At 40.7% G+C, this 25,205-nt stretch overlaps 4 protein-coding genes across 9 annotated transcripts in view; 3 read left to right on the top strand and 1 right to left on the bottom strand.

Moving 5' to 3' along the window:
• Nucleotides 1-1,319: 1,319 nt before the first annotated feature.
• Nucleotides 1,320-7,331, top strand: ube2g1a (ubiquitin-conjugating enzyme E2G 1a). Of its 3 annotated transcripts, XR_013788234.1 has the most exons (8): nt 1,365-1,565; nt 3,622-3,724; nt 4,226-4,323; nt 4,588-4,766; nt 4,862-4,981; nt 5,945-6,096; nt 6,457-6,559; nt 6,721-7,331. XR_013788234.1 is itself a non-coding variant. In XM_079486171.1 (6 exons), exons 1-5 carry the CDS (start codon nt 1,520-1,522, stop codon nt 4,946-4,948), a joined length of 513 nt encoding a protein of 170 aa, XP_079342297.1. In that variant the 5' UTR covers nt 1,320-1,519; the 3' UTR covers nt 4,949-4,981; nt 5,945-7,331. The 3 variants fall into 3 exon arrangements, 1 of the variants encoding a protein (XP_079342297.1); XR_013788233.1 differs by having other exon boundaries at nt 1,320-1,565; nt 5,945-6,559; XM_079486171.1 differs by having other exon boundaries at nt 1,320-1,565; nt 5,945-7,331.
• An 897-nt stretch (nt 7,332-8,228) lies between these two features.
• ankfy1 (ankyrin repeat and FYVE domain containing 1) lies at nt 8,229-20,276 on the top strand. Of its 2 annotated transcripts, none has more exons than XM_079474486.1 (25): nt 8,229-8,276; nt 10,310-10,514; nt 10,890-11,008; nt 11,287-11,422; nt 11,523-11,646; nt 12,641-12,790; nt 13,285-13,450; nt 13,629-13,833; nt 13,928-13,996; nt 14,114-14,313; nt 14,396-14,493; nt 14,644-14,854; nt 15,094-15,192; nt 15,290-15,443; nt 15,574-15,742; nt 15,869-15,987; nt 16,088-16,244; nt 16,339-16,539; nt 16,694-16,870; nt 17,175-17,322; nt 17,419-17,509; nt 17,678-17,802; nt 17,919-18,065; nt 18,163-18,253; nt 18,351-20,276. In XM_079474486.1, the coding sequence occupies exons 1-25, from the start codon at nt 8,249-8,251 to the stop codon at nt 18,481-18,483; spliced, it is 3,522 nt and encodes a 1,173-aa protein (XP_079330612.1). In that variant the 5' UTR covers nt 8,229-8,248; the 3' UTR covers nt 18,484-20,276. The 2 variants fall into 2 exon arrangements, with proteins under 2 accessions (XP_079330612.1, XP_079330613.1); XM_079474487.1 differs by lacking the exon at nt 8,229-8,276 and adding an exon at nt 8,308-8,325 and having other exon boundaries at nt 18,351-20,270.
• On the bottom strand, nt 20,148-22,234 carry cyb5d2 (cytochrome b5 domain containing 2). The gene is made up of 4 exons (XM_079474505.1): nt 21,118-22,234; nt 20,898-21,038; nt 20,611-20,797; nt 20,148-20,541 (listed from the first exon to the last, which is right to left on the bottom strand). The coding sequence occupies exons 1-4, from the start codon at nt 21,413-21,415 to the stop codon at nt 20,364-20,366; spliced, it is 804 nt and encodes a 267-aa protein (XP_079330631.1). The 5' UTR covers nt 21,416-22,234; the 3' UTR covers nt 20,148-20,363.
• Nucleotides 21,799-25,205, top strand: part of zzef1 (zinc finger, ZZ-type with EF hand domain 1) — a 37,233-nt gene continuing 33,826 nt past the window's right edge. For all 3 annotated transcript variants that reach the window (XM_079474460.1, XM_079474459.1, XM_079474458.1), the window contains exons 1-4: nt 21,799-22,354; nt 23,388-23,532; nt 23,689-23,883; nt 24,903-25,086. In XM_079474460.1, the coding sequence (XP_079330586.1) occupies nt 21,923-22,354; nt 23,388-23,532; nt 23,689-23,883; nt 24,903-25,086 (956 nt within the window). In that variant the 5' untranslated portion in view covers nt 21,799-21,922. The remainder of the gene's footprint in view (nt 22,355-23,387; nt 23,533-23,688; nt 23,884-24,902; nt 25,087-25,205) is intronic.

The following is a 25,205-nucleotide window of genomic DNA, read 5'->3' as shown; positions in this document are numbered from 1 at the left end:
CAAACTATATTCTTTTGTTTTCTGCAGAAGAAAGAAAGTCATACAGGTTTAGATTGACATGAGGGTGAATGAAGAAAGAATTACATTTTTAGGCAAAGTATGCCTTTAAATTTGATCATTAATTAAGCAATAAAACTGAGATCAAACCAGTGAACTACTTTTCGTTTGTAAAAGTCATTTGAAGTAATTGTAAAAGCAGATGTACTCACAACTGCAAAATAAAATTTCAAAAAGATTTATCATATTTATTAGGCTGCTCTTTACTGTCATCTAGTGGCTGAACTTGACCCATTTGGCAATACATTGCAACATTTAAAATAGCCTTGCAACAAATAATAAACCTCAGAACATAAATGAATGAAATTTAATGTTAAGCTTTGCATAATTTGATTCTTTCCTTTCTGATCCTTCAGGTTCAGAAGTCTGCACTTTTAATGGCTCTGGTTTCCCTTTTATCATTTTCTGCAACCGTACCTCTTTATACAGGTACATCTCAAAAATGTAATATCATGAAAAAGGTCAACATTTTTTGTCACATTTCAGAAAGTGAAACCCATTTATTATATAGATTCATTACACATAGAGTGAAATATTTCAAGCATTTATTTCTTGAAATTTTGATGAGTTACAGATAATGAAAACCCCAAATTCAGTGTCTCAGAAAATCTGAATATTACATAAGATCAATATTTTAAAAAGAAATGTCAGGCTTCTGAAAAGTATGTTCATTTCTATGCACTCAATGCTTTATTGGGCCTCCTCATGCATTAATATCAGGTCATCTGCATTGTTGGGTCTGGTGTCTCTCATCTTCCTCTTGACAATAGGTCAGGCGAGTTTGCTGGTCAATCAAGCACAGTAACACCATGGTCATCGAATCAGCTTTTGGTACCTTTGGCAGTATGGACATCTCCATAAAGCTTGTCAGCAGAAGGAAGCATGAAGTGCTCTAAAATTTCCTGGTAGATGGCTGCGTTGACTGTGGACTTCAGAAAACACACTGAATCTATGGGGTATTGTCAAGAGGAAGATGAGAGACACCAGACCCAACATTGCAGATGACCTGAAGGCTGTGCCACAGGCTGATTGCCTCCATGCAATGCCGCATTGATGCAATAATTCATGCAAAAGGAGGCCCAACCAAGTATTGAGTGCATAAATGAAAACACTTTTTCAGAATTTCTGTTTAAAATAAAAAAATGAATTGATCTTATGTAATATTCAAATTTTCTGAGACACTGACTTTTTTTAAATGAGTGACAAAAATAATATTGAGCTTTTTCATGACATTCAAATGTTTGAGATGTACCTGTATGTGCCTCTGCCGCCCGTAGTCCTCTCGAGCGCGCTTTCCTTTCGGCCTCACGGACAGTATGGCGCATGCGCAAACCGGAACACAATGTTGAGCAAAACGGACTAGAGCAGAGACGGAAAGACGTGCAAGAAATCGCAAACATTTTTTCTCCCTAGTGAAGTAAACGACTGTCGACTTAGAATATATACATACTTCTAAAAAAACATGACGGAGCCCCAATCAGCACTGTTACTCAGGAGACAACTAGCAGGTAATTTTTGCTGTTTGGCAAGCCAAGCTCAATGGCTAACCAGCGCTTGAAAATGCGCCGGTGCTGCTAATGAAGCAGCAGCAGCGGAGGAGTTAGCCGCTAGTTTAGCAGCTAGCGAGCGCTTGCTTTCCTCTGCATACGTTGTTAGCAGCGAAATTAGCCGAGTAGCGGCTAACTCCTCCGCTCTCTCTGCCCCGCGGACTAGCGCGACACCTCTTTGTTACTTTAACATGTTGTTTTCATACATTTTATAACCGTGTAATTAACTACAAGATGGTCAGTTATTGTATCAACAATAACGAGAATATTTACACGAGTCTCGTTCTTCACGTTTGTTGACGTGAGCGTAAAAATGTCAGGCAATTTGAAGATAGGACCGGGGCCAGTTGGCCGGTAAGGCTGCTCGCAAGTTGGCTAACCTATGTTTTGACATCTGTACCCGGAGGCTATTTGTACATTAGCATCCGTCGCTATTATATTCAGGAAAGTCTGTCATTTGTCCAGATTCAGCTTATCGCAATCAATCGAGACACTGTTGTTGGCTCTAGGGAGTAAGGCGATGTTAAAAAGTGGTAGTTTGTGCGCGTTTTCCCCGCAGCGGGGTGATCAAATCCCTTTGTTTTTATGTGACGGCTAACCGGCTAACATTAAGCCAAAATACAGTAGACAGATGGCTGCTGTTTGAGAACCACCTCACCGGTAACGTTACAGAAAGAACTAGAGACCCCCAGCCCTACTCGTGTACATATTTACATGTATGATCCTGTTTACTGTTTTAATATTTTAGACTGAAGAAAATAGTCTTGTCATAACATTGTTTTCATTTCTTTGTCTACTATACATGCAGTCTTCGCAACATGATATGCAAGTGTCAGCTTTAGTGAACTCAAGCCAGTGGAGGATTTCTCCACGGGGCCCCATTTGCGCAGTGCAGTTAGTTGTAAAGGGTCAAACTAATCAGATGACACGCTGTTTAAATCTCAAAGATCGTGTTTTGTAATGTTAGTCCTGATCATGACAGCTGTCTCTTTGGGACATAAAGAACAGAAGCAGCAACCCCCATCCCCCCTGAAATTACTCGTCTTACACTAACACACACATACACAAACAATGGCAGCTCGCCTTTTTCTTTCCGAGGGTCGACAGGGTGAGCAGCACACCAGCCTGTCATGGCGTCAGGTTCTGCAGTGGCACTCCGGATGATTGACTGATTCAGGGATCAGTGCTTTTGTGGTTGTCTCTTTTCAGCAGGACTGGCGCGGTGAACTCACTGTAAACTCTGTGAACCCTCTGCAGGATTGCGAGAAAAGCCCCAAAACATCCATTTATGTGGAATTGTAAAGATTCCAGCCAGGATAAATGTGGGCACAACTCAGTAGGATGTGAGATTGTAACTGCATGTCCGGAGGGTTGGAGTAATTGTGTGTTCGTTGCTGTTCACCATTACAGAATCAGTGCTGTAACGTTGAGGTTTGTAGGAAAGGGGAGAGACAAATAAAAAGACCAGTGTAAAGCTTTTTTTTATTTTGTCATTTGTGTTATGTGCTTTTCTTCTGTGTGTCACAGTAGACTTGCTTAGTTGGAAATGCCAGATTGTCTTAGTGATTCACGTGCTCATAAAAATGACACATACGTATGACGTACGACCCAACTGTTGGTTTGTTTTTGTCAGCGAGGTGCTCATCTCTTAAAGCTCCAGTGATTTTGTTTTGATGTCTCTTGTTAGGACACAGCAAGATGTCTTTGCCGTGAAAACAGAATCAGAGGCCACAGTCACCAATAGACTGCTGTTCTTTGGCTCCAGGCTCAGTCATTTGATCTGATAAAGAACAGGCAAATCTGTGTTTTCTTGTTGTCTGAAATGTGACCGGAGAATAGTTTGTCTTATTATTATGGTTGATTCTATTTATATGTACGAGAAAAGCTTCAGTGATAAGGGAATACATTCTTTCATGAGCACTTGCATGCAAGCCTAAATTGTCAAATTGAGAACAGGTTTGCCTGTCATTCTTTCATATTAAAAGAAGCTCATCTGCATCTTGTCTGTTCTTCTCAGAATTGAACAAAAATCCCGTGGAAGGATTCTCAGCTGGTTTGATAGATGATAATGACCTCTACAGATGGGAAGTGCTAATAATCGGTCCTCCTGATACGCTCTAGTAAGTGTCTTTCTGTTTTCATTGCTTACAAAAGAATGGGTTAGAATTTTTGGTTTTGCTTAAAAGGGGCTCTATGCATGCAGGACTTCCGCAATTCACAGGAAGAACCCCCACTGTGTGCCACAATGTACAGCATCTGCTAAATGTAACTATTTTCAAATTTTTCCACTTCTCTCTGCTTTAAGTCTACCCAACCGGAAACTGCCCAGTGTTCTTCCTGTGAAACATGGAATTCACACATGCATATAGAGCCCATTGCCCAATTGTGACTATGCAGCCTGATTGTGGCAGTAACATCTTAATAAAGCTATTATACTAAATATATACTTATGCAGTGCGTGGAGTCATGTTTTATAATTTCTTTTAGCAGGTAGGCCTAACTGGCACTGCAGTAGCGTTTAAGCAGTAGCGTTATGTTTTATTAAGTTGTGTCCAAACAGGTGCCATGCCATCAGAATATCTTGAATAACACATTGATCATGCTGTATTCTGTGTTTACAGTGAGGGTGGTGTCTTTAAAGCTCATCTAACGTTTCCCAAAGACTATCCTCTCAGGCCTCCTAAAATGAAGTTCATAACGGAAATTTGGCATCCAAATGGTAAGTTTGGTTTTACAGTCCTTTACAGCCGTATTTATCAATCCTTGTTTGTGTATAATGTTGTAAAGTCTATTTATCCCTCTCCCATTATTTATGAAATGATTATAAATTAATATTAGACAATTGTTATGTTAATTTGACAGTGCTTTAAGCCACCAATAGGAATGCAGCACCCCTCAGGTTTTTAAATCCATTATTAAAGGCGGTTAATGTTTATATGTTTCAGAATTATTTTTCATATGTTTTGCGCTCATTGTTTTGCAGTTGACAAGAATGGTGACGTTTGTATTTCAATATTACACGAACCGGGGGAGGATAAATATGGCTATGAGAAACCAGAGGAACGCTGGCTACCCATTCACACTGTAGAGACCATCATGATTAGCGTCATCTCTATGCTAGCAGACCCTAACGGAGACTCTCCTGCCAACGTTGATGCAGCAGTAAGTCAGATGATCTGCTTTTATGAAATGATAAATGATATGAACTTGTGTCAGGATAAGTTTAATTTCACACTGACTTTGTTTTAATATTTCAGAAAGAGTGGAGGGAAGACAGACATGGTGAATTCAAAAGAAAAGTTGCCCGCTGTGTAAGAAAGAGCCAAGAAACAGCCTTCGAGTGATATTCAGCAGCTTGTAGCTTCACTTTTTTCAGGGTAAGCAAGTAGACTTGCAACATTACTTTTCTCCTCCTCTAATTGAAAATCACGAGCACTCTTTGAAAATCTTTCAGAACAGTGTTTGTTTACATAAATCCACATAAGCTACATTCTTAAAAGTATATCCTGCAAAAATAAAACTTAGGTTAACGTATTGTTTACCTGTAATGAAAATATAGGCAATGATGAGAGAAATCCCTTACCGTTTCTTTGACAAAAGTATGTCAAACAGTGTCTTACAAAAATTTAAAAAGTGATAGTTTTGACCAACGGCCCCTGAAAATAGTTGTACAGTGTTTTAACAACCATAATTCTCTCCGGCTGCATTTGGCTGTGTTTTTTATCATATTCTGAGGGATTTTATATAGGGTACATTTTACATTTAGCATACGCTTTTATCCAATGCAACTTACAGAGAGTTCAGGAACAATAGGCGATATTTTATACAGGAGCAATAATACAATAGGTGCTAATACAAAGTTACTAGTTTCAACAAAAGCCAGACCAATACCTGTTGAGAGAAATTTGTTGCGTGACCTCCCAGTCTAAGTATTGTCAGGGAAAATTGACCGTTATGGCAGATTCGGACAGGATTAAATTCACAGAGAAGCTCTAGTAATTTTTTCCCATCCGAATGAGGCTTGTTTGTTTAAGAAGTTTGAGTGGAGTCTGCCATAGTCATGTTGTGGGCTAACCTGTTAGAACAAGTTCATAAGGCCTGTTTTTGCAGTGGTGGTTCAATTTAAAGAGTTTTAGGTAAGAATACTACTGACACTGTCTTTTAACCATACCCACCATTTTTAAGGCCCTTACAGAAAAAAACGGGTGATTATTTTGTCCCCTAGCATAAATTAAAGATCAATCTAGTTTTGCTTATAAGTTGCATTATGGAAATATTATTACAACCTTTATTCTCTATTACGTTTTTAATATTTCATTTGTTAATTTTGTCTTTGACAGGTCTCCAGTTGAGAAACAACATGGCACTGTTTTCTTGCACTCTACCACCCTATTGCTGGACTGGTTTTCATCGATTGTTGGCAGTAACAGGCTGGCATTAATAGGCTGCAGCAGAACATACGGCCATCACAGATGCTGACAGAACACGCCAAGCAAGTGCCAACAAAAAAAAGAGAAAAAAAAAACTTTCAAATGATTATGCTTTTCTTCTTTCCAAGTCTATGAACAGATACAACTTTCAGGAAGAAATTGTAAAGACATGTACATAGCACAGACATAAAAAACGGATAATATATAATAACTGTTTCTCTCCATCCAGTGCGACTTAGTACCAAATAAAATAGCCGATCTGTAGTTAGAGTGTGACATCCTATAAAGTTTTTGAAGAGAACAGTCCATCTTCATCCTCTCCTACTGCCTCACATTCATGAGTCTATCAGATCTGTTACAGCTATGACCGGCCTCATACACTCACCTGTCAGTTGAACTAAAGTTCTGCATTTCTCACTCAGATTTGATCCAGTTGTAGGATGGGGAAGGCAGGGTTAAGCTACTATCAGAAATTATGAAGCATGCTCGTCATGTTGGACGGCTTTCTCACTCGGGACACTTCAGGTATAAAATAAATAGCTGTAAAGCATGGTCATTTTCTAATCGATTGGGTATTTCTCTGATTTGGTTTTAAATGGGGTGGGGGGGGGAGCGCTCTAATACAAAGGATGACTGCATTCTGAGTGTCGGGCTCTGATTTTGTTTCCTTTTTTCTGTTTTTGAAGTGTGCAGGCAGTGGCAAGGAAACCCATCAGATGTGATTTTTTTTGCATGTTTTAAATTCTGTTTAGTTTTCAAAAGTGCCTCCAATTCTATTGCTTGGCTTGTTACATGCCCTGCATCAAACAGGAGCTAAAGGGAGAAACGTCTCAGCATCCTCTAAAGCTTGTCAGAGTCTTTTCCCATAATACTTGTACCAGCATTTTGAAAATCTTTTTTTTGGTGTAGCAATAACTCTGTTTTGCCCACTTGAGTACGGACATGTTTAAATTGGATTTCTGGTAAGAAGCTTGCATAGGTTTTCCCTTTTGTCTTTTTTCTGTGGTGTCTTTGATAGGTTTCTTAGCCATGCTTTAAACGTAGGTTTCTGTGATTTCTGTGAGTGCGCGTGTATGTATGAGCGTGTGTTTGAGAAATTAAGCATGATTGTTAGGCGGTGTGTGTGTGTGCGCATGCCTGTATTCCCCTCTCCTACAATCTTTACTTCTCTGGTTAATTTTTTACTACTGCAGTTCTTTTGCCTAATGTACAAAGACAAAATACCGATGTATATTTTTCATGTTAAGGAAATTGTCACCTCTAGTGAGTTCTTCTAAAATATAATTTTTTTTCAATACTTGTGTGAGTGTGCTGTCCTGTTCTTGAAAGAGCTTTCAAAGTGTTGCCACCCACACAAATGTTTAATGACCCGCCATTTTAGTGCTTATACACCACCAATACCAGCATAACCGTTAATGTGTTTGTATCCCTTTTTTATTAATGCATCAAGACCTGGCTTTTATATAATTCACCGAGAAGTGTATTTGTGTGTTTTATGGGGTTTTAAATACTGTAAATGTGTTAAGATTAAAGAGAGATTAATCATCATGAAATGTTAAATAGTTCCCGTGAACCGGAAGTTGCGATTGTTTTGACTTTCTGAGGCTTTCGTCTTTTTCCTCAATTTGATTGGATGTATAAAAACAGACTGACAGTTGAAGGAGTTAATGGTTGCTCCGCTCTACCGTCTAACATACGTCATTAAAGCTGGATAGTCATTACAGAAAGGAAGTGCATTTTCAGATTTTAACTAATGATTACGAGGGCACACGAATGTAAAGAGAATGACACACATTGATAAATTATTTCCAATTAACGCTAATAATATTTCATGAAGAAATAGGGATTGTCATTTTTAATTTCACCGGGACTTTAATGAAATGTGCATTTCAGATTACCACTGAGCATCAAGTTGGTCTACTGATACTTGTGTACAACGTGGTCCCTTCTATTTTTAGAAGAATCTTTGCGATTTTAAGGCACACAAATATAATGAACTGAAAAGTGCATATCGAGGACAACATTTACAATTGGTGCACCCATTGTTGCGCTATATTAAGCTATCTTAAAGAATTTCCATTGACTAAAATCAGGAAATGAACATGAACGTCACATAACGTCACAAGTCAGGCGGAGAGAAAGCGCGATTGTTTATGCATACACACTCCTCCTAAATCAAAACCATACTCCCGTGATCTCTCGCGATATCAGTCGATGAGCCACGGATCCAACATGGCGGAAGGTATGAGAATGGTTTCTTTCTTATCTTTTACGCCCTTAATGTTTAAGAGGTAACGCCGCTGTTTACCTGCGCGATGAGCAGACCTAGTTTTGCATTTGATTGTATTTACCACGGGCAGATGGAGATAAATATCGCCCGGTGTTTAACAAGAATAATGCTTAGATTATGTCTTTCCCTACTAGCTAGTTGCAAGTCAGGTGGTGGGCTGGGCGGAGGCAGTAACAGTTCGCCGGGTGATTTGTATTATGTAAAGAAATAGAAAACAGAATCATTTTTTATTTTTTAAATGTGCGTTCAGATCCTCGTGTTTACCACGAGGTTTGTCGTTTATTACAGCACGTGCAACAATGTGATTTTCTGAGAACGATTGTTGGTTTGAGCTAAGAGACATTGTCATCATCTATTCTCGTTTTGCACAGCGTTTTCAAATGATTGTTTATCATTTGCGTTTTTAGTCTTTAATATCACCTTCTATGAAATAGAAAATCACCTGGTTATTCTAACTTAATGTCAATTGTTTAATTAGCAAATACTGAACTATTTAATGCGTTAGCGTATACAGTATAATGTTAGTAGAATAAATGAATTAAGGTAAAGATCTGCCATGTTTGTATAAATAATGTGCATAGTATTGCGACCTCGTAACAGGCACTTGGAACCGTTACTTTTTTTTATCAGAGCTCATGTGACATTTCCTTTCTTTATCTTTACACCTCAGCTGTAAACCACGCGTTTTCACTAAACACTATAGCTACATCAGGGGTTGTAACACCCCTTTAAATACTGCAAGAAGCTTTCTCAAATTTTGTCACATACTGTATTATACTGTCATCTTTTCAGTGCGTAATGCAAATCTATTGCAGTTGTATGCAATAGTATCATCTCTATTGTAAAGCCTATTCGTGGTGAATTTTGTACAATTTCCTGGTTCTAAGAAAGTGTGTAATTTCTTGTGGATGTGATTGTGAAATTGATGAATTGTTGATTCGTGTAACTACTTGCAGATGACATACTGAGCAGGTTATGGCTCTCTAGGGTTTTCTCGCATTTGATTGGCTGATGAGCTTTGTAAATACTTTATGGGACCTATTTGGATAGCTCTGAGTTGCTGACTTCTAAGGAATCTCTATTCTTATATCCAGGCATGAGGCAAATGGTTCACATATTAAACCGAAAGCTAATCGTTTGCCTACAACACAGGCTTAATGTTTGCAATGATTAGGGCAGGCCTTTTTTCACTAGGAGAAATTGTAGGTTTGATTTTTGTTTTGCCATATAGCATTTTGAAAAGATTTCAGTTCTAGTTGAGTCCCGTGCTAATGTGGAGCAAGTGTAAAATGTTGCCTCAGCATTCTTGGGAGACGCGTGCAGAAGTCAAATTCAGAAGGAAGGAAGGAAGCTGCTGTGTTGTGGAATGTATGGTTAAGCTGTAAAATCCACCCGATACAGATCCAAGGGAAGGGAAGAATTACTGCATTCATGGTAGAAAGTTTTAAGTTGTTATTTTAAGGGTTTACTATAATGAAACCGTTCTCGAGAGGGCATGTGAACTCCTGGGTTTGTGGTTCTTGTAAATTGGACCCTGTTGAAATGAAAGTTTTTATATGAAATGCTAAAGAGATTTTTGCTCACACATCTATATTATATTCTTATTTTTTTCTATACATGCTGTATTTTTGTATTCTGATATATCCTGCCACAATATATCTAAATATTACACCCCACCTGTCTCTCATCTGTGTTTGCTTGGGGTGCTCTTCCATTTGTTCAGCACGGTCTGTGTCAGCAGATTTGTTATTTTTTTGTAATGGTTTTGTCCTTCTCTTTCATGGTATTTCCTATTCTTTCGCTTCCCTTTTGCTTGACTAGTCATGTTGTTTAGGCATCTTTCTTATGTCTATCTCAATCACATCTCCAACTCCTTTACTCTTCTCTTTCTCTCTCTTTTTTCTGTTGAGTCTTTTACTTGCTTTTTCCTCGCATGCTTGTTCCCTTTTTACCTGTTTTACACTGCATCATTTTTCTTTCTGCAGAGGAGGTACAGAAATTGCAGAAGCATCTTGCTCTGCTCAGGCAGGAGTATGTGAAGATGCAACAGAAGCTGGTGGAAACGGAGAGGCGGTGCTCCGTATTGGCCGCCCAGGCCTCTCTTCCAGGCTCTGGCTCCCAGGCCAGCGAATCCTTCATCAGCCGCCTGTTGGCCATTGTGGCTGACTTCTATCAGCAGGACCAGTACAGGTGAGCTCTAGGACAAACAGATGTCACATGTGAAGTATAGTTAGGTCAGAGCTTGGGTTTTACCCAGAAATGTATTCTCTCTGCAGTGCAGTATACTTATTGCTATTCAGAGAATATAATACAGAATAAAAAATCAGCCTGTCTGTATATAATGATATTTTCTTAGAGCATGATGTATATGGTCTGCTCACACAACAATACAAAAGTTATAAAAAAAACTTTAATGTTGCGAAGTGTTGCAATTCTTGTATAACACTGTGTACTCATGAGTTTAAAGAATGGCCTCTTTGTGCCCCTCTGAGACATTACATTACATCACATTATATTGTATCAAATGGCTGTGTGTTTTACAGAGAATTTTGTATTACTCTATAGTGATTTAAAGGTGAAGATCGGAGAGAAAAGCCTCAGTGCTCATAAATTTGTGCTGGCTGCTCGTAGTGAGGTCTGGAGCTTGGCCAACCTTGCCTCAACCTCAGAACTGGACCTCTCAGGTAATAGTTTTCTTGGACATGTACTAATAAGTAGGTTATCTATATTGCATTTGTGGTGTTGTTTGCTTTTCTTTCTCAGTCCTACATAATGCCAGTGCTGTTTTGAACAAAGAAAAGACCAGGAAAATGCCTGGCATTAACATCAGTCTATAAATGCAAGCGTGAATAGGATCTGATCAGTCAAACCACATCAGAGTCATTGAATCTGTGCATTCCGTCCAATCCTTTCTAAAGAAATTTTTTTTTTTACATTCTGCCGTGTCTGTTTCACTTCCTAGAGGCCAAACCAGAAGTTGCTATGGCGATGATGCGATGGGCGTACACAGATGATCTTGAGTTGAACGGGGATGATGGTTTTCTTATCGACCTGATGAAATTAGCTAACCGCTTTCAGCTCCAGCTCTTAAGAGAAAGGTGGGAACACACTTTTATCGACACATATGACTGGTTGAACGTTTCATGATTGAGGTTTGAAGTGCACAGTGAACTCTAAACTGGTTGTTTTCAAATGCAGATGTGAGAAAGGTGTGATGTCATCAGTGAATGTGAGGAACTGTATCAGATTTTACCAGACAGCCGAAGAGCTGGACGCCACAACATTGATGAACTATTGCTCAGAGATAATTGCCAGTCACTGGGTGAGTCAGCATCTTCAATTGACTCATCAGACTCGGACAGGAACAGACATATCTTTACTGTCGTAAGTCTTAGTAAGCTAACATTGGATGCGGTGTGACACTACAAAACATAATAGAACTGTTATAATCAGGGAGTTGGTACACACTTGGGATGCACCAAACTGATTCTCTGTGAATTGGGACCGATATGTGTTTTATTTGCTGGATCAGGTATCGGAGTAACGGGTTGAATTCAAATTGGATCCGGTGCGTTGCTCGTGGATGTTACTCTTAAGATTAAAAAAGGACTTACTATCAGGAAACCACCATAAAAGCTTTCATGCACTGTATTCCACGTTATCTATTTCGATAGCTTTATGTGAGGAATAAACCAATATAGCATAATTAAGAAACTCTGACCTCCGCTGATGCTGTCATCTGTCAATCTCCATCCAGCATGCATGTGTCTGGTAACTGGCAGGACGTTGCTCGTTCACTAGATAATAGTCTATGGTTTTGTCTAAGGCATTGTGCTAAAGACCGCTTAAGTACTATCCACCTCTGGATCAAGATCGGTATTGGCATACTCCGTATACTCATAATTCAGGTATCGGATCGGCAAAGGAAAAAGAGGTATTTGTGCATCCCTACACTGGATGTGGCAAGACGCGACAAATATAGAACTGTCGTTGTTTGTATAAAACCTACTTTCTCAGTCGACTCTCTTTCATGTTTGGGACCTGCTTTATGACTCATAAATCCCCACAGAGCAATGATTTTTCAAGGTTATGTTTATGACTCTGATTGTAAAGGATGTCTTTCTGCTGAGTGAACCAAATGCATCAATATGAGCTCATCAGACCTCGAGCAACACCTTGATATAGTCACCTGCTGTTTTGAAGGGGGCTTGTAGGAGACTTTTTGTCTTTCAAGTGTATGTGTATGAATATAGATGTCAGCATGAGCTAATGAATCTCATGCTTCCTGTTTTTCTTGTCCACCATCTCTAAAACAGGACGACCTTCGAAAAGAGGACTTTAGTACCATGGATGCTCAGTTGCTCTATAAGATGATCAAATCCAAAACAGAGTACCCCCTTCACAAAGCTATTAAAGTGGAAAGAGAAGATGTGGTTTTTCTTTATCTAATAGAGATGGACGCCCAGGTAAAATGCCAGTACTTAAATAACAGTGTGAACATTTTTTTTAAAGGAACAGTTCACTCAAAAATATTAATTCTGCCATCCTTTACTCACCTTTGAGTTGTTCCAAATCTGTATAAATGTATTTGTTCAGATGAACACAGAGAAAGATATTTGGAAGAATGCTTGTAACCAAACAATTCCTGGACACCATTGACTACTATTGTAGGAAAATTACTTTATACATTTTTCGAACACAAAAGATGATATTTTGAAAACTGTAGGTCAGCAAACAGTTCTGGGGCACTTTTGACTACCATTGTCATTTTGCCTACTATGGTAGTCAATGGGGTCCAAGAACTGTTTGGTTACAAGCAATCATACATACAGGTTTATTCAAGTTTGAAACAACTAGAGTACGAGTAATTCATGACAGAATTTTCATTTTCAACAATCCCTTTAACTTATAAGCTTGTTTGTTGAAATGGACTCATGGGATCTAGTGTTTTTAACCATAGTTACCTGGAAAGCTGAACGAACTGGACAATAATGGCGATTTGGCGCTGGATCTGGCTCTGTCCAAGAAACTGGAGAGCATCGCCACCACACTGGTTAACAACAAGGCAGATGTAGACATGGTGGACCAGAGTGGCTGGAGTCTTCTACACAAAGCTATCCAGAGAGGTACCTGGTGAATTTATATCTGGACAAAACAACTCATTTGGACACCTGGTTGCATTACCCATTATGCCTCTATGAGATTTTCTATTGAAAGTTCTCTCACAAATTTTACAGGTGCTTTTTGTTTCGATAAGCTAAATACTTTCTCTGTCCTGTTTTTTTTTTCTCTTTGGCTACTTAGGAGATGAATTTGCCTCCACGTTTCTGATCCGTCACTCCGCGCAGGTGAACGCAGCCACGGTGGGGGCAGTGGAGACACCTCTGCACCTGGTCTGCTCCTTCAGCCCTAAAAAACACAGCGGAGAAGTCATGGCTGGCATGGCCCGCATCGCAGAGGCACTGCTCAAAGCAGGAGCCAACCCAAACATGCAAAACAGCAAAGGACGGTGGGTAAACGGATTCATTGCATCACATGTTCCTTCTGCATTGATGTCTTTATAGGTGAATATTTGTTAACTGTTTTTATGCAATATATATCAGAACGCCTTTACATGAGGCTGTGGTGTCTGGAAATGAGCACGTCTTTAACCAGCTCCTTCAGTGCAAACAGTAAGTTACAATTTTTTTTCTTTTTTTTCAAAAAGCATAATATACACTGGTGACTTATACACTGGTGACTTTTGCACTGGAATCATTCTGGTATGTGATATTTCTCCTTCTGCTCAGTTTGGATCTGGAGTTGAAGGATCATGAAGGCAGCACCGCACTGTGGTTGGCCCTGCAGTATATCACCGTGGCTTCTGACCCCTCCGTGAACCCTTTCGAGGACGAGGCTCCCGTTGTGAATGGAACGTCATTTGATGAGAACAGCTTTGCAGCCCGTCTCATACAAAGAGGAAGCGATCCTGACGCTCCAGACTCCAAAGGTACCATACAGATTCTTGTAAAAAAGAAAACGCATCTGGAGGTGCGTTCCTGTTCAATTGACTAATGGTGTCGTCTTCCCAGGGAACTGCCTCATGCAGAGAGCTGCTATTGTGGGAACCGAAGCAGCCGCCATCTTTCTGGCCACACATGGAGCTAAAGTCAATCACATTAACAAATGGGTGAGTCTCTTGGTCTCCCAACATTTAAACTATATTGCTATTTTCCTCTTTATATACCATTAGTGTAACTATGAAATATATAGAGGATGTGTTAGAACTTTACCTATTATTTACCTTTAACTGATCTCTTGTCACAATTTTACATTTTAGGGTGAGATCCCGCTTCATACGGCGTGTCGATGTGGGCTGGCGGGGCTGACAGCAGAGTTGCTCCAGCAAGGTGCAAATCCTAACCTTCAGACCAAAAGCACTTTGCCTGATGGAGGGGAGAAGAGCCAAGGAGTCTCCCTGCAGAGCCCACTCCACCTGGCCATAGTTCACAACCACCCTGATGTGGTGTCTGTCATACTAGAGCAGAAAGGTGAGTGTCAACAATACTGTGTTATTGAATGTATCATAACACTATAATATCATTTTTATGTAGCACCATATGCTTTTTGGAGAGCATTCTTGAACGTTCTTTAAAAGCATTCTTTAAAATTTATGAAATAATCGTTTTTTAGTACAATGTAATTCATATCAAATACTTTATCACAATAGTACTTTTTTTCTAATTAGTGCATTCTCTTGTCACTCATAACTTTCCTTTATCTCTCACAGCCAATGCACTACATGCCACCAACAACCTGCAGATCATCCCAGACTTCAGTCTCAAAGACTCCATGGATCAGACTGTTCTAGGTCTTGCGCTCTGGACTGGTATGTTTTGCTCAATTAATAAACATTTTTTTTAGCAGATAGCATTGTTTCTTACATCTTATTTTGTATTTTTCTTCTACCCGTCTTACATTGACAGGTATGCACACTATTGCTGCACAGCTTCTTGCTTCTGGAGCAGCTATTAATGACACCATGTCTGATGGACAGACACTACTGCACATGGCCATTAAGAGACAGGACAGCAAGAGCGCCCTCTTCCTGCTAGAGCACCAAGCCGATATCAATGTCAGGTATTACATGCGGTTTGCCGTAACTTATATATATTTGAACATTTTAACAGTATATGTTACCTGGGTCTCAAACTCATGACCCATCTTGAGAACACCAGAAATAACACACACACACATTTTTTTCTTCCAGGACACAGGAAGGGCAGACGGCCCTACAGTTGGCCATAAGTAACGAGCTCCCATTGGTGGTCGATGCCATCTGTACCAGAGGAGCCGATATGTCGGTGGTGGATGAGAAGGGTGATCCTCCACTCTGGTTGGCTCTGGAAAAGGGTCTGGAAGACATTGCCTCCACACTGGTGTGAACTGAATTTTTTTTTGGATGAACTTAACCTTAATAGTCAAGTTTCGTACGAGTAGATTCTTCTGTCATTTGTTTAATCATTCAGGTTTATTATGGGTTTATTTCACGTTTTTTGGATTAGGTAAGACACGGCTGTGATGCGACCTGCTGGAGTTCAGGGCCTGGAGGATGTCAGCAGACTCTACTCCATAGAGCAATTGATGAGAACAATGAGGTTTCTGCTTGCTTCCTCATACGCAGGTTTGTATGCTTCACTTACACCTCAGCAGTGTTTTTTGCCTGTGTGTTATTTTACAGTTTATAATGATCCGACACAAATGTTTTTTTTGTGTGTTTCCAGTGGCTGTGACGTAAACAGCCCCAGGAGGCCCGGTCCTAACGGTGAGGGAGATGAAGAGGCGAGGGACGAACAGACCCCTTTGCATCTGGCTGCATCCTGGGGTCTGGAGGAGGTGGCACAGTGCCTTCTGGAGTTTGGAGCCAATGTGAACGCACAGGTCTGTACAGATTTACCACAGACAGATGCAGCAGCTCACCATAATTCTTTATGTGCTTCCTCTCTTACAATTGCTGTGTTTTTCTCTGGAACAGGATTCAGAGGGCCGTGCTCCCATACACGTCGCCATCAGCAACCAGCACAGCGTCATCATCCAGCTGCTCATCTCCCACCCCGAGATCCGTCTGAACATTCGTGACAGACAGGGCATGACACCGTTTGCCTGTGCCATGACCCACAAGAATAACAAAGCCGCTGAAGCTATTCTCAAGAGAGAACCCGGTGCTGCCGAACAGGTGTGTGCGCACATACAGACTACCGTAACAATGTTGCTATCAAAGAGTGCGAGGTCTGTGCGAGCGCTTTGTATATTTGTAAGATGAGTACTTTTGATTTGGCCAAAAAAGGCATGCTCCTGATCCACATTCTTTGTTGGTGCTAAACAAATAGGTGGACAACAAAGGGCGGAATTTCCTGCACTGTGCCGTTCAGAGCTCGGACATAGAGAGCGTGCTCTTCCTCATCAGTGTACAGGCCAACGTCAACTCTAGAGTCCAAGATAGTGCCAAACTCACACCACTGCACCTGGCCGTGCAAGCAGGATCTGAGATCATCGTCAGAAACCTGGTAAAGTACAATAGACAGTACATACTACAGGAAGCTTATGTTAGATGTGTTTGGCTGCTTGTTTAATGGGATTAAACAAAAGTAATTATATTATGACAGAATTTTGGGGTAATCTATCCTTATAAAATAATTTTGGGTCATGAGTCTTTGTTACCCAGATTAGACTCTTATGTAGCTCTAAACACACTGCATTTGCGGTTTAACCGTCGTCCCTGATGATTTAGCATTTATGAATGGAAGATTATTTTAACTATGGTAAATTGCTAAAACGGCTTTTCGTACTCTCTGATCTTTTTGCTTGCAGCTCCTGGCTGGTGCTAAAGTGAACGAACTGACCAAACATCGACAGACAGCACTGCATCTTGCAGCACAACAGGATCTGTCTACAATCTGCTCTGTCCTGATCGAGAACGGAGTTGACTTTGCCGCTGTTGATGAGAACGGAAACAACGGTAGCCTTCAATGCTAAACTCAGATTTAGTTAAATGTGTCTATGAAATTTTACAGGAATAGTTTTATGACCTGTTCTTTATCCTTCATTCGACTAGCACTCCATCTGGCAGTGATGCAGGGGCGTCTCAATAATGTACGTGCTCTTCTTACCGAGTCCAACATAGATGCAGAGGCATACAATCTCAGGTCAGGACTTGAACGTACCATGTCTCACTCTACACTTAAAGACAAAATATATAATTACAAATCTACAAAATATAAGCAGTCATGCAGTTTAATATTCCTGACCTGTCCTTTAGTACATTGATCTGTCACTATTCTGAATGGAATTGTCCTGTTTTTATATGACTCTAGAGGTCAATCACCCATGCACGTCCTCGGCCAGTATGGGAAAGAGAACGCGGCAGCCATCTTTGAGCTGTTTTTGGAATGCATGCCTGAGTATCCGCTGGATAAACCGGACAATGAGGGGAACGCAGGTCGGTGGAGAACAACTTCTTTTATTTAATGTGGATCATAATTTAATGACTATAAAAAATTATAACAATAGCATCATCAAAACTTGCTTGTCAAATCAGTTTTCTCCTCTGTATAGTTCTTCTTTTAGCCTATGTGAAAGGAAACGCTAACTTGTGCCGGGCCATCGTGAGGGCTGGAGCTCGACTTGGCGTCACTAACAACCAGGGCATCAACATCTTCAACTATCAAGTTGCCACCAAGCAGCTTCTATTTCGTCTGCTAGGTGAGAACCTCATGCTTTTAGTTTCCTAGACATTTTATGTAGGTGTGTTGTGATTGTCAAAATGTTACAATATTTTGTCATATTTCGAACGGTGTAGATATGCTGACCAAAGAGCCCCCATGGTGTGATGGATCGAACTGCTACGAATGTACGACTAAATTTGGAGTTACCACTAGAAAACATCACTGGTACATAGCCATCTTACTGAGTTTGAATACAAAAATTACATTTTCTATTTTATTCTTCCACCTAATAAAGTTTTGTTTCATTGTTTTTCTCTCATAGCCGCCATTGTGGCCGTCTGCTCTGTCATAAGTGCTCTATAAAGGAGATCCCCCTCATCAAATTTGACCTGAACAAACCTGTGCGTGTATGTGACATCTGTTTTGACGTGCTGACATTGGGCGGCGTGTCCTAACACGAGAAAACTGAAGGACGGTACCAGTCAAGCCAAGCATGAACCTGGAGACTAGGCACTGAACCAGGAGGTGGAAGAAATGGGAGAGGAAAAGCCCTTGAACAAAACCATTCCATTCTTGTCAGAGGAAAAATACAATTATATAACTGTGTGTTTGTTCTAGCAGTAATTTTAGAAGCAAACTATTATGTGTTTGAGGATGCAGATTAAACATAACGGAATTCAGATTGAAAGCTTTCATCCAGGCAATCGGTGGAAGAAACCAAGAGTGCTATTACATGAGATGACAACCACCATTTACTACTACAAAAGAACAATGAGCTGAGACCATAGAGGTTTTAGAGAGGGCTAATCGTGCTATATGAGGACTTATTGATTCAGTTATTGCTTCACATTTTCCATCAGAAATGTTTCTTGCCATCATAACCCCTCGGCTGTTGTTTAGTTGTTTTACGTTTTGATTTACACCTCTGGTTTAGGAGAGAGATATGTAACTACTATCATTTCAAAGAAGTCTAAGGAGCCAAGTACCCGTTGTTTGTGTGTATTAAATGCTGCTGGATATGAAGGGATGTTCTCATACGAAGTAGCCTTGTTAGTGTGAAGCCTTAATCATGCTGTGCAGGGTCTCGCCTTCAATTTTGACCACATTTCCATCGCTCTTCAAAGTAATGCGCAGGAAATGTATCTTTCTCTTGAGTTCAAATCAAAACACTAAGACGGGGAGATATTTTCCATCTTGTGATCGGTCTTTTGTTATGCGAGTACTGAATTGATCATTTAATCATTGATGCATCTGCATATTCAATGGACTCTATTGTAGCTGATCCATTAGTGTTGAGGTAATACTAAAATTGTGAAACGCTTAAAATGAGACGCAAAGGTTTTAAAGGGATAGTTTACCCAAAAATGAAAATTACATCACAATTTACTCTCTTGTCAAACCTGTAATACTTTCTTTGTTCTGCAGAACACAAAAGATATTTTAAAGATAGTTGGTATCAAACATTGCACCCCATTGACTTCCAGTGTATGTACACAAACCAGAACATTTCTTAAAATATTTTTGTCTTCTAAAGAATCATATGCAGGTGTCGAACCACATTACTAAATAAATGACCGAATTGTTCTTTTTGGGTGAACTATCACTTTAAGTGCAGAATTGTGATATGCTTACTATGCATACGCATGACATAATTTGCTTGTTATAGCGTGTTTGTCATCATTGCATCAAAATTATGTTTTGTTCATTTCTGATCAGCAAAGGAAACATTCCAGTTAATGTTTGCCCTGCAGGCTAGCGCTGAGGGAGCTGCTCGCTTGGTCTTTGTTTTCAAGTCCTCTCAATAGTGAAAAATGTCACATTTTTAATTATTTTTATGCCCATGCTTAACAGGTGCACTTTATCAAATTCATTTTTTATGATTATATTTCAAAATATTTTTTGTTTGGAGGGCCGAGTCCAAAGTCTGTTATGGTATTGTTAAATTGTACAGATATATGTATAATATTTTTGACCACTACAACTGTTTTGTACTTAACGCAGGTTGTGCTTTTGTCTATGTGACAAATGTAAACTTTGGCCTCTGTTTAATCTCTTCTGCACATTGTATGGTATCTGTATGCTCAGATATTTAGCCTGTCGCCGCCTCTAGTATCCTTTTCAAGAAAGGGAGGAAAACTTTACATAAAGGACAACAAAAAAAGTAGTTAATTGTCGTCTTGTTTAATAAACAAATAACTACATTGTAAATTGTTATATAAATAAGGACAGCGTTGTTCATTTTAACATTACACCTGCTTTGATCATTTATAACAAGGTGATGGTCTTTAAAACCCAAACTAATAGCAGCTCTTTGAGTGTGACCAGAGCGTGAAATTCAGTCTTTGGTGATACGACAAGAGTCTGCGTGAGGACGGCAGTCCTCGTATTCTCTAAGGTTCCGGTTCTCTGAATGGATTGGGTTGGATGGTTGGATACACACGCATCGGGAGTGGCCGGATCCAGGGGTGAAGAGCATTCTGGGTACTCCGGCCCAGTCTCTGTGAACACCACCGCTACAGAAAAAAACCCACTTGTTATATCCAAAGACAGATGTACACACGGCAGCGGATAAAGAAAGTTACCTCTTTTTAGAGCACCATACCCGTCCCATACTTGCTTCACTCCATTCTGAGTTACAGGATGGGTAAAGCTGCATCTCATTCTGAGCCTGAGCCTTTTTCTTCAACCCGTCTGATAAAACAGACTCCACCTGCCGAAGAGCATCAGTGGGCTGCCCGGTTTCTGTGTAGAACCGGCCTATCAGTTTACCTGCAGCACAGGGGCCATACAGAAAGAGGGATATTCAGTAGTGGACGTCAGATATTAAAGTTCACACAATGATTAAAACCCCCAATGCTGTGGTACCCACCAAACGGAGTGTAGTCCCTCTGATAAAATGACAACCAATCATAAAGGGCCACAATCTGTGGTTCAGAGAAATCTGAGACGTCATTAGACAAGCCTGTGTCTGTGAAATCACCTGTGATAAACGCTCGCGATGCATCTTTACCTGAAAAACACACAAGTCAACGGAAAATGCAAAGCAGAGTTTTTAACGTAACCACGTACAGTACGTTTAATGAATCAACCTGTAAAGAAATGGTAACTGCCGCCAGGTCCGTAGTGTTTCCTCCCACGTTCAACGTCAAATACCTGTCCTAAGATCGCCAGGTACAATCCCTTACTGTTCGGCTCTCCGTTGTACAGTGACAGCTCGTCTTCTGTCAGCATGCGCTCCGGTGCAAAGGATGACAGACCACTGACCGGCGGCCGCAGCCACGACTCCAATACATTTACCACATTGCCATAGATCGGAAATTTGAGCCACTCGGGCACCGTCCATACAGCCAAGACAACTGAAACAAGAACTATTACATATTTTAACATTGTGTATACAATGTGTTTACGCAAGGACAAATCATCAGGCAGTCAGCATTTAAAATAAAAAACCAAACATCCCGGACATCAACAGCACATCATGTGTTTTCGGAATGCGCATGCGCATGCATCTTACGGAAGTAATTGAATTTTGAGCTGTGTAGTATCCACGTTTATTTGAGTTAAATTAGAATTGTTTTTCTTTGCCGTGCTGCATTTAAAATAAATAAACAAATAAATATTAGAAATACCCGAAAATAACCATCCTAAATACTGGAGGTGAGACGCTAGGGGGCGTGTTAGTTAGTACAGCAGGCGTCAACGGAACACACGGAAGGGACCAAAGTTTTTGCTGACAAACATGACGTCAGCTGGCGGAGCCCGTCAATGCGGTAGTGACAGCGGAGGAACGCGCTGACTGGCAAAGCAATCTGGACTGGTCAATCCAGACACTTAAACAAAACTTAAAACCCGGTCCGAAGGCTATCGGAAGAGAGCCCGAGGCCGCAGAATAGCATGGGGAACGCAGAGAGTGGCTGTGGCGCTGGGAGCGGCGACGAAGAGGATGTAGAAACGGAGAGCCCAGTTTTCGCCGAGAGCAGCCCGGCCTCTGCGGCCACAGGCACCAGGGCTGGCAGCGGAGGTGAAGGCGGTGGCGGAGGAGGCTCCGCTCCGGGGAGAAGCGGAAGAGTATCCGCGAATATGCCTGCGCCTAGCTACGGGCTCCCTACCCCCGAAGCTCTGCTAGAGCAGGTAAAGCTGAGAGAGGCAGCGGCCCGTATGAGCGACTCATGGGTCGCCATTTCAGAGTCGGTGCTGGCGCGGAACGACAGCGCTCTGGTGCGCTGGCTGGAGGAGCGGCTGAGCCGCGGAGAGGAGTCCGTCACCCTGGAGCAGTTCTGCGAGATGCTGGAGAGCAGAGATGCGCCCAGAGAGGAGTGCGAAGAGGTAACGTTAACCAGGAACCCATATAGATGATGAATTACAAGGTGGACAGTATGGAGTGTATCCCAATCTTTAACAAGATTGAAAAGTTGTTGTTGATCAGTGAATGAACTGTCACCATAGTAGTTGTACATTTGAGCAAAGCCCCTATGTTGCTAGTCTATTTAAGTAGTCTTCAAGTTACTTAAATGGCGAATTGTTAGGTAGCCTAACAGCAAAACTACTGACAAACAGATCAAAGTCGTCAAATTCACTCATCTGCTTTCTGTGTACTTATTTAAGTGATAATGCTGTGTAATCTTTATGTTTGCGGTCTATTTGCTGACTGTCTCAAAACTAAGTTAGCTCTCTAACTAGGGATGTGTCACCCTCTGTGGGCAGTTTCTCATTTTGTGGAGTAGCCGTTTGTAGTTTCCAATAAAACCAATACAAATCCTATTATAACTGTTAAATAAATGAAATTGATTTTATCGTTTACTCACCCCCATGTCATGCCAAATCTGTTTGACATTCAACACATTATGACGTTTTCATCTTGGTGCCCATACAATTTTGGACCCCATTGACTTCCACGGAAACATTTCTCAAAATTGTATCTTTTGTGTTCCACAGAAGGAAGAGTCATATACAGGATTTGTATACAGCATGAGAGTGAATAAATGTGGGCATCAATTAGATTTTTGGGTGAATTATCCCTTTAAATCAGTTAGAATTTCTATATTTTTTCCATCAGGGCAATTTTCCGTGGTACCTTGCCCAAAGCATATAGTTGCACTATGTTACCTTTTTGTTTTCTGTATTGCCTTATATTATAAGCTGTTTAAAAAGCATCACATATTTAAACATGACTCTTTCATTTGCTTTTCAAATGAATTGCACGCTGATTTGAGTGTTTGGTAGATTAGTCAGCCAATCCCATGGAGCTAGAGATGCCAACAGCAAATGTTGGTTTTATCTTTGTCACAACCTCCTTTTGACTTTTCCTATATATGATGCACAGATAAAACCTTTAACGTCTGTCATTTGTGTTGTACAGGCCTTTGGTCAGTTTGATGCTGAGGGCGATGGAATTGTTGATGTGGAGAACATGCTGATGGTACTGAAGAACTCCAATGGAGCCAATCTGCAGGGAGAACTCAGTCATGTGATCAGGCAGCTCCAGGCGTGCTCTCTGACACCAGGTGGGGGAGCGGGCATACAAATGATTACTGATTTGAATGTTTCTCCTCAATTTGGGGGGTAACCTTAGTTTTCTTGGCAGCATGAGTTGTAATGCAAGTTATAGACAATTGTATGTTTTATTGTACCTAATTTCTGTCCCCTCCACGCTTCTTCAGGATTTGTGGATATCTTTTCCAAGTCCAAGGACCGTCTTAAAGCACATGCCTCCAAGGTCCTAAAGTTTTTGCACAGGAACCGCATCCCCAGCAGTGCCATCCCATTCCCTGTGCTGGAGGGCTACAACAGCATCTGTACGATGAGGTCATCTGTAGTGCAGGACTTCCTGGATTGTCTGCTGCAGAAAGAAAAAGGTTCAAATGAATGCCATACTAATATACAATCCAGTCTGTTTTGTTTAAACGGTGAGAAACTGAGAATGAAAGTGTCTGCCAGTATTACACTTTAGTCGCTTTTCCACAGCCAGACCAAACCTTTCTTCTCATTTGCCGCTTTCGCACCAGGTATTTACTGGAGCAAAGTTATGAGGGTTTAATGGTTGCTAAGATGTAATGTAGACATTACAGTTGCGATTGAAATAGGACTGAGAGATGATGTCCTATTTGCAGTTGCGATTGAAGTGCAGTTGCGATTGAAATAGGACTCCGAGATGATGTCCTATTTGCAATTGCTAGTTGCACAAGATGGCACCGGTGAGCTTTTGGGACGCTAGGGTCGGCAGATAAATTTCCGGTCGTATCTCACTGTATGGGAAAATGAGGCATCACAAAGGGAAGATAAACAATGCGCAGACAAAGATATTGCTGAACTAAAACCATTCCCAGTTCCTGCGGTGCGAACACAACAATGAGCTGCTTCTTCCGCCAAATAGTTCTGGAACTACAAAAATGTTCCTCCAGTGCAAAAGCCATAACTGCTTAACCGTTCATTTCTGTGCCAATCCAGCCCTGCCTTTACAGATATGGTTTCATTTTCCACTCATTGGCTGCTTTGGAATGTAATAGAAATTTGCCAGTCGTTGCGTTGGTTACGAGTTTATAGACTATATATAGATGTAAAAGCAGTTGGTTTTGGAGGTTGATCATATATTTCTGTTTTAAGGACCTTTTTACTTGTTTATTTGGCTCAAATATTTGCTTCGTCAGCTAAAGAGAAACTTGTTACAATTGAGCATTCCAGAGTGGGCAGAGAACAGATTGTCATCGGGCTGTGCCGATTGCCATTCCTATATGATCTTATGTATGTAAACAGCTGGTAAATAGAGTGTTTGGGAAACTTGTCTTAAAAAATGTCAAGAGTTTTGTGAAAAAGTTTTTGTGTAAATCCACTGCTCGCACACTGTTCAGCATTTACTTTTTCTTTCTCCTCTCAGATCTTGACATCCAGTACAGGTCAGAACTGAATCATGACCCTGAGGTGGATAAGGTCAAAGTGGTCACACAGTGTTACAGCTTTATCGAGGCTTCGTCCAACAGTGCTGACATCCCCAAACTGACCAATGGAGATACTGTGTCTTTCTGGCAGTCGGACGGCAGTGCTCGCTCACACTGGATAAGGTAAGCTTCTCAACTTATTTGTGTATTTTAAAGGAATTTAAATAAATATTAACTTGTGTGTTGGTTAGTGTGTTAATCAGGAAGGTTTGTTTGAAAAACAACATCACTTGTTTCTTCAC

Source organism: Barbatula barbatula (assembly GCF_947034865.1).
Source record: "Barbatula barbatula genome assembly, chromosome: 2".
Lineage (NCBI taxonomy): Eukaryota > Metazoa > Chordata > Actinopteri > Cypriniformes > Nemacheilidae > Barbatula > Barbatula barbatula.
This window is presented reverse-complemented; position numbering and strand designations above follow the sequence as displayed.